The 8,947-nt window shown below is 43.7% G+C and overlaps 1 protein-coding gene across 1 annotated transcript; it reads right to left on the bottom strand.

Moving 5' to 3' along the window:
• Positions 1-6,446: 6,446 nt before the first annotated feature.
• Positions 6,447-8,440, bottom strand: LOC127089542 (uncharacterized). Its single transcript, XM_051029362.1, has 2 exons — positions 7,644-8,440; positions 6,447-6,480 (listed from the first exon to the last, which is right to left on the bottom strand). The coding sequence occupies exons 1-2, from the start codon at positions 8,438-8,440 to the stop codon at positions 6,447-6,449; spliced, it is 831 nt and encodes a 276-aa protein (XP_050885319.1).
• Between the last annotated feature and the right edge of the window lie 507 nt (positions 8,441-8,947).

The following is an 8,947-nucleotide window of genomic DNA, read 5'->3' as shown; positions in this document are numbered from 1 at the left end:
AGTGGTTTATTTCGCACTTGCCGCAGACGGTCGCCTTCAAGGAGAACAAAGGATGTTTACGGTGGTCCACGAGACTTATGTCTCTCACTAATGATGATATCTTTTGGTACAACCGTGTATATGATGGTGTGCAGATTATCGACTCTTGTGGTGAATTCTCCAATGTGCCTCTTCTTGGTACATGTGGTGGGATTAACTACAACCCTATTTTGGCACGTCATCAGCTTGGGTTCCCCCTAAAGGATAAACCTAATAACATTCTGTTAGAAGGTGTATTCTTCCAGGAGGGTAAAGATCCCCAAGGCTTGAAGGGCAGGATGGTTCGCGCTTGGCGCAAGATCCATAGGAAGGGAAGAAAGGAGTTGGGTCCGAAGAACTGTATTGCTTTGGAACCCTATACCTCTTGGGTTAGGAGGAGAGCTTCCGAGTACCTTATGCCTTATGAGTATCCAAGACCTACGCCTTTGGTTGTAGTTGGGCCTTCAACCCTCCCTGACCAAGGAGTAGAGGAGTTGAGAGACGAAGACCGTTCACGTGCCTGGATCCGTGAACGAGAGGAGTTACTTCAGCAACTTAGAGAGAAGGATGCTTTGATAGAGTTTCTGGAGCACCGGGTTATTGATGAGCCTGATGATGCATTGACTTCTCTTCTTCCTCAGTCTTCCAAGTTTTGGAAGAGGAAGTATGATCGACTCGCCAAAGAGAAGGCAGATATGGAGGCAGCCTATGAGAGGGAGGTGAAGAGGCTTCATGCAGCTTATCTTCCAGTCTCCAGAGCTTTAGATGATTGTTTCTAGGGTTCCATAGGATGTTCATTTTCCTTCTCTCTTGTATTGTATTTGGTTACCAAGACTGTACTTCTTTGGTGTAAAAATATGTTCCAGATATTATTGATGTGATATTTCCATATATGTCTAAATGATTAATACTTTCAAATATTTGCAAATAGGACTCTAAAGTTCCTTTGATAAATAAAATAAATCATATGCACAAGCATTGCATGCATCATGTGCATAAGCAGGTTTTGCTCCAGGCTTCTTGTTCTATGGTCTAACTCTGTGTTCTTCATTTATTTTGAAGACTGATGGATCACTTAGAGCAAGAGAATCATGAACTCAAGGAGGAAGTGGCCAGATTGATTGCCCTGCTGGAGTCCTTCATGGCCGCCCAAAGTCAGTCGTCTCCGACACTTTCAACTCCTCCTCAGAGGACAGTCATCTCCGAGATTGCCTCTTTAATAGTGCCTGCGGCCAGTGCCCACTTTACACCAACTGCTATGCCATCCGGGTTTCCCTGGGGGATGCCCGCAAACTTTGTTTCTGAGGGTCTTGCGCCCACAGTTGCTTCTCTACCGGCATCTAGCCCGGTCCTCGCCGTTCCACCTCCTGTCGTGCATACTATGCCCAGAGTAGACGACACCATCTACCACTCTGAGCCGTCTGAGGGCCCAGATGTCTATGAAAAGATGGATGCTATGAACAATCAGTTTCTTGAGCTCCGCAAGGAACTCAAAACTCTCAGAGGAAAGGACCTCTTTGGCAAGTCTGCTGCTGAACTCTGCCTGGTTCCAAATGTTAAAATCCCTGTAAAATTCAAAGTACCTGACTTTGAAAAGTACAAGGGAAATACTTGCACTCTCAGCCATCTGGTTATGTATGCAAGAAAGATGTCGACTCAGACCGACAACGATCAACTTCTTATTCACTATTTCCAGGACAGTTTGTCTGGTGCTGCCCTGAGATGGTATATGGACTTGGACAACGCGAACATCCGATCCTTCAATGACCTTGGCGAAGCTTTCGTCAAGCAATATAAGTATAATGTGGATATGGCTCACGATAGGGATCAATTGAGGGCCATGTCCCAGAAGGATAAGGAAACTTTCAAAGAATACGCCCAAAGGTGACGAGAGCTAGCAGCACAGATTGTGCCTCCGCTGGAAGAGAAAGAAATGACCAAGATCTTCCTGAAGACCTTGAGCTCATTCTATTATGAGCGGATGATTGTTAGTGCTCCTTCTGATTTCACCGAGATGGTGAACATGGGGATGCGTTTGGAGGAAGGAGTCAGGAAAGGGCGCCTGACCAGAGAAGAAGGCTCTTCTGCCAAACGATATGGGACGTTTGGGAAGAAGAAAGATGGCGAGGCACATGCTGTGACCTCCCATGTTAAACCAAGAAGACCCTCAATAAGGAGGAAGACCGTGCGTCCTGCCGGTAATCAGCATGAGGTGGCTCACATAGCACCTATTTTCAGAGAAAATCAGCACTATCGGCACAATAAAAACCAGCAACAGCAACATCAACAATATCAACAACAACAACATCGTCCTCAACAGCAGGCCTACCAGCCTCGAAACAACAATCAGACTAGTACCAGCTATGAGAGGAAGAGGGTCACCTTTGATCCTATTCCTATGACCTATGCAGAGCTATATCCCTCTTTGATAGAAAGGAAGTTGATTACTCCACGCGACCCATCGGTTATACCTACCAACCCTCAGTGGTGGTATAAGCCCGAGCTACATTGTGTTTATCATTCCGGTGCCCCCGGACATGACGTGGAAAACTGTTACCCGCTGAAGACCAAGGTTCAAGACCTTGTGAGAAGTGGTATCTTGTGTTTTAAGGACGTATGTCCCAATGTAAAGAAGAACCCATTGCCCGAGCATGGGAAATCTGCTGTCAATATGGTCCAGGGTTGCCCTGGTAAATATAAGGTCAAATATGTCAGCCATATTCGACAATCTTTGGTCGAGATGCACAGAGTGTTATGTGAATATAGTCATTATGAGCACGACCATGACAGATGCCGTGTCTGCACTGTCAATCAGAGGGGATGTCTCCAAGTCCGTAAAGACATCCAAGAAATGCTGGATGAATGTGTAATTGAAGCACTTCAAAATTGCGATGTCGATGATGATGTCAATGTGATATCTTCAGTGTTTCGGATCCCAGAGCCTGTTGTCATTCGGTACGATGGTAGCAAACATAATGCTTCTCCCACTCTGATAATTAAACCAGCTGGCCTTGTGCCGTACTCTTCTGATAAAGTTGTCCCTTACGCGTTACAATGCTGTGGCATTGGAAGATGGGAAGGAGGTGCCCCTGCCCTCTACTTCTGTTGTTAATATCACTGATGTCAGCGGCCTGACCCGTAGTGGTCGTGTTTTCTCGGCTCCTCCGAAACCCCAGGCTGACATCAGAAGGGTTGATGTTGCTGATTATGCTGTGCGCCCGATTGGGAATGCTGTTATTACTCTGAATCCGGCACTTGTTGCTAGCAAACCTGCCTCTGTTGTAAGAACTCCTGTCTCTGCTGGCCAGAATGGCACCATGAAAGAAGACTGTGATTAGATGCTGAGGCTCATCAAGAGGAGTGAATACAACGTTGTAGATCAGCTTCTACAAACTCCATCAAAGATCTTTGTGCTATCTTTATTGATGAATTCAGAACCACACCGTGAAGCTCTGCAGAAGGTGTTGGATGTGGCGTATGTAGACCATGACGTCACAATAGAACAATTTGATAGTATTGTTGAAAACATTACCGCTTGTAACAATCTGAGTTTTTGTGATGCTGATCTCCCCGAGGAGGGAAGAGACCACAATTTGGCACTTCACATATCCATGAGCTGCAAGGATGATGCCATGTCTAATGTGCTGGTAGACACTGGATCCTTACTGAATGTGTTGCCAAAGTCCACTCTGGCCAGATTGTCATACCAGGGGCCTCCCATGAGGCAGAGTGGAGTAGTGGTAAAAGCTTTTGATGGATCCCGCAAAACTGTGATTGGAGAGGTTGAACTCCCAGTCAAGATTGGACCAAGTGATTTCCAGATCACTTTTCAGGTCATGGATATCCACCCATCATATAGCTGTCTGTTGGGCAGACCATGGATTCACGAGGCAGGCGCCGTGACATCCACCCTACAACAGAAATTGAAGTTTGTCAAAAACAAAAGGTTGGTGGTGGTAGGGGGAGAGAAGGCTCTCCTGATTAATCATCTATCTTCCTTTTCTTACATAGATGTTGAGGATGAAGTTGGAACGTTGTTCCAAGCTTTATCTATTGCTGAGCCTACTAAGAAAGGAACTTTGTCATTTGCATCCTACAATGATGCTAAGTTGGCCATTGAGCATGGCACACCTACTGGTTTAGGACAAATGATCAAGCTGGAAGACAACAAATCCCGGGATGGCATAGGGTATTATTCTGGCGCTTTCAATAAGCATGGGTTGTTTCAGAGTGGTGGGTTCATCCATGCCGTCCAAGACGAGGAAGCTGCTGCTATTATGGAAGAGGATGCAGAGGAAGATCCTAGCAACTTTGTCATCCCTGGAGGGGTCTGTGTAGCGGGGTATTCGTTACAATTAGAGATATTGACTAAATCCAAGGTAAACCATACAAGTCGAGTCGCCACCGCACTTCTATTTATCCAAAGAAATGGTTAGAAAACGAACAAAAACCTAAAAGTTTTATCAAATCAAAAACTAGTAAAAATGTCAGATATCTGGGTAAGGGGGTTGGTTATGCAATGGGAAGGTTTTAAGCACCCAAAACATCCTAGGTACTCCTAGGGAGCCCTTTTCATATTTGTTGTAAGGTTGGTATTTTTGTGAAAAATTTGTTTGTGCAAACATGATTGAAGAGATGAGAAGAGAATATACAAGTTTATTTACATTTTTTGTTTGGATGTGAAATTCTAGTTATCAGACTTTGGATGTCACACGGGTTGTTATGACATCCAATTCTGCACAGACAGGAATTATGCAGAACTTAAACGTAAGTGCAGTAAATAACACAGTAATTGTTTACCCAGTTCAGTCCAACATGACCTACATCTGGGGGCTACCAAGCCAGGGAGGAAATCCACTATTAGTAGTATCAATTCAAAGCTAAACTCACCCGTTTATAACTTATCACTTAATCCCTACCCAATGCAATTTCAATCTTACACTAAGATCAGAGTTCATACTCACTCCCCCTCAATCACCTCAGTGATTACTACCTTTAATCAATATTAAAGACAAGTTGAAGTCACACTTCAAACAACTCTTGATTGTGCTTCACAGCTTTAATCAAGATACACAACACTCACGCTTAAAAGCTTTGAGCGACACATCACTTACAACTCAATGAACACCCTATGCCACAACAATCATCTACTTGATAATGGCTTGGCTTACAAGATACGTCTAATACAAGACTCACAAAAATACAGCAGTGAAGTATGATGGACACTCAAGATCTTCACGCCTCAAAATCCCCGAAACTGAATGAAGGAACGCCTTCCCTTTTATATTGCAGTACCTGGGCTTTTGCACTTGTATTCTCCTGAATTTAAGGTCACGCGAGTTCCCATAAATTCAATGTCTAGGTTACTAACAAATAGGCTATTTGTTAGGTTCATTAAATGTAACTTGGTTGTTGATTTCCTGGTTTTTCTCTAAGCTGTTGACTTCCTGAAGAATAGCCCAAGAAAAGCTGAAACAGAAAACTGAACAACCTACAATATAGCATATGCTGTTAGGAATGAATGTCACGACATTCAGCTTGACATCAAGGTCCATATGCTGAGTCTGTTTTTCCAGAAAACAGACTGTACAATTTTGCTGACTTGTACATGATCAAAATGACCATACTACAGTAACAACTTACATTAATAAATGTCAAAGTATCCAATTTGACATTTACACATTTGGCCTTAAGTTAGTTCTGTTATCCTCTTGAAGAACAAACTAAGAAACATACTGAAGTGTAGCAGAACACCACTCTGTCTATTATTCAGTATATACTGTCCATGATGAATGTCATAACATCCAGTTTGACATTCATACAGTAGGCCTTATGCCAGGTCTGGTTCTTCCTTGATAACCAGACTGCAAATGAATACTGAGCTCTAACAGAACACCAGCTGTTCTATTCCTCAGTAGCTGCTGACAGGAATGAATGTCACAGTCTCCAGTTTGACATTCAATAAATCCTGTATTAGCTAATCATGCAGTAACTACTCAAGTGTGTCATGACATCAGTCAAGACATCAGAGTACAGTTAGATATTCTAACCTACAATGCAGTCACACATACACACCATGTCATGACATCCGTCAAGACATTAGAATCCAACTATTGTTTTACCATATAATGCAGCCAATTAAACACCTACAAACTCCCCCTTTGGCAAATTTTTGGCTAAAACACTTTGATCCCCATAACAGAGTTCATAGCAGCGGAATCACACATCTAGCAGGAAATAAACCTAGCTAATACACTCAGAGTGGCAGCACACTCACACACATGGAAGTTAAATAAAAAAAACTTCACAAAGTAGCACACATACAGAAGTTAAAATCTAAACTTCAACACACAGCAGCTGCAGGGGAGGAAGTTAAATAAAAACTTCACACACAACAGCATACAAATAGAAGCTAAATACACACTTCATCACACATCAGCTGCAGTAGAGGAAAACTTCAATCTGTCATGAATGAGAACCTATTTTAACAAAGTTTAACAAAGTAAACTTCTGTTGTCCTGGGGTATCAGTTATCACTCCCCCTTTTTGTCCAAAAATGTTGCCAAAGCAACACTTTAAATTACAGATCCACAAATAGTAAGTAGAATTACACAAATGACAGAAAACACACAAAGACAAGTACTTAATCCTCAGCCTCATCATCAGCCTCCTCTTCAGAGCTGGCCTCCTCCTCATCCTCAGAACTTTGCCTATCAGTTCCATCCGTGTCCTCAGCAGAAGTCTCCAATTGCAAGATGAGCTTTTCCAAGGCATGCTTTCTAGTCTCCAGCTCTTTGCAGGTCTCTCTGAGAACTGCAATAACAACAGCTTTGTCTGGTTGGTTGCCAACTTTGGATGTTTCTCCCGATGTCAAGACAATATCAGGGACATGCTTGCCCAGGAACAGTTTGTAGCTGAAGGCCAAAGGACTCTCTCTTCTTTTCACAAAGTCATTATCTGTCAGGATGTGTGGAAATTGATTCAGCACAATGCCACATATGAGAGATGGAAAGGCAATAGGTCCCTTCACACTAAAACTCCCCGCATGTTTCATTGTCTGATCAAAGATGTACGTACCATAGTCCACCTTTGCCTTGGTTCCCACTGCATAGATGAACTTTCCTAACATCACAGACACAGTTGACTTGTGATTTGTGGGTACCCAGTTGGCTGCTCCAACTTTGTGTAACATTGCATACTTTACACTTAGTTGACTGACCACCAGCTTCCCTTTGAGAGGCCATTTCCGGACTTGCTTTGCTGTGATGACTTGACAGATTGTATTGTCAGTCACTTCAAGCTCTGGTTGCACTTCATCTGCTCTTCCCAAATACAGATTTATCACTGAGGGGGAAAAGGTCACACACTTGCCACGCACATAGACCTTTCTGAATTCTCTGGATTTCCCATCAGCACACTCCTCGGATAGATTTACAATGAACTCCTTCACTAAGGTATCATAGCATTTAGGGAGTTGAGTCACAGTTCTCATCAACCCTGCCTCTTTGATGAGATCCACAATCTCCTTGCATTCCAATGCATTCTGAGCCAGTTCTCTCTCCAAGGCCAGCCTTTTGTGGTAGACATACTTCCACCTGTTAACACTGGAGGCAAAGTGGAAGGACACATTGTCAATGGGAACTTCTGGGACACTAGCAGCCAACTTGCTAGAAGACGACTTCTTCCTGGACATGGATGTTGTGACATCACATGGGACATCAGATTCAGACTCCACCACCACAATCTTGGTCTTCAATTTCTTGGGCACCTCTTTGCTCCAAGATTTGGCAGGTCCATGACCTTTCCTTTTGCGTGCACTCTCTGTCCCTGTTTGCTTGTGAGGAGTTGTCTCATCAACTTCCTTGGATGGAGACCTTTGCATCACTGTCTTTTTCCCTCTCCTAGTTCTGACCCTCTTGGCTATGCTAGGGATAACCGAGGCCAACAGTTCGTTATCAGAGAACTCATCCAGGTTGACTGTGTCAGCTCTAGGGTTGGTCTCAACATCTTGAGGGACACTTACCTTCTCACCTCTCACCTTGCTTACATGTTTATCATTCTTAGGACCCTCTTCAGGTAATCCAGACACATTCTCCCTTAACACTACTGCGGTTTCACGACATGCAACATCATCGGGAACGATAGTGTTCAAGGGAACGGAAACCCCAGGAACATTCCGATCACCGGACAGAATCTTAGTGACCATAGAGGCAATGGCATTGTGCACATACCTCGATCCTTCCTTGGAAGGGTTGTCCAGAGCGATAGCTGAGGAGATTCTGGAGACCGTTTCTTTTGGTCTTCTTGCATAGGGCAACGTTGCAGCGTTGACACTAACTTCCTCCCGGTTGGGTTTGCCAGACTCCGTGCTGTGAGAATAGGACACGGTAGTGAAGGAGGTGGTATCGGATTGGTGTGCCATGCTGAAAATCTCAGAGGGAAGTTGAACCGTTTCTTTGGAAGAGGGTTTGCACGAATGGTGTTTGAAGCGACGGAATGTGAAACGCTTTATGCAAGAGTAAGGTCTATTAGATTTTGACCACTCAGAGCTCACTATTTGTTGTTTAATAATTTGACTTACTAAACAGTAGCTAACTAACTTCATTAGTTGCTATAAATTTTCAGACGTACGCATTCCCTCTTTGCCCTTACTATTGTCACACTTAGCAGCGTACAATGTCATGACATTCCGGGTGACATTGTACTCTGTCTGCATCAGGTTCCTCCATACTAGGGTTGACCACCTGCCACCACACGCTAGGTGTTGAGATTCTGCAGACGACAATAATACACACCTCTGTCTATCCCTTGCTGTCATATCCTTTGTATGATGACCAATAGGTGCCAATGGCTCATTACTTTCAATCAGACATTTTCCACAGTCTGTCTTTTTATCTAAAGACAGATATGAGACTCTTCTCATAGTTCT

Source organism: Lathyrus oleraceus, chromosome 1 (genome assembly GCF_024323335.1).
Source record: "Lathyrus oleraceus cultivar Zhongwan6 chromosome 1, CAAS_Psat_ZW6_1.0, whole genome shotgun sequence".
NCBI classification, from domain to species: Eukaryota; Viridiplantae; Streptophyta; class Magnoliopsida; order Fabales; family Fabaceae; genus Lathyrus; species Lathyrus oleraceus.
Note: the sequence above shows the minus strand (reverse complement) of the source record. Positions and strands in the feature narration are given on the sequence as shown.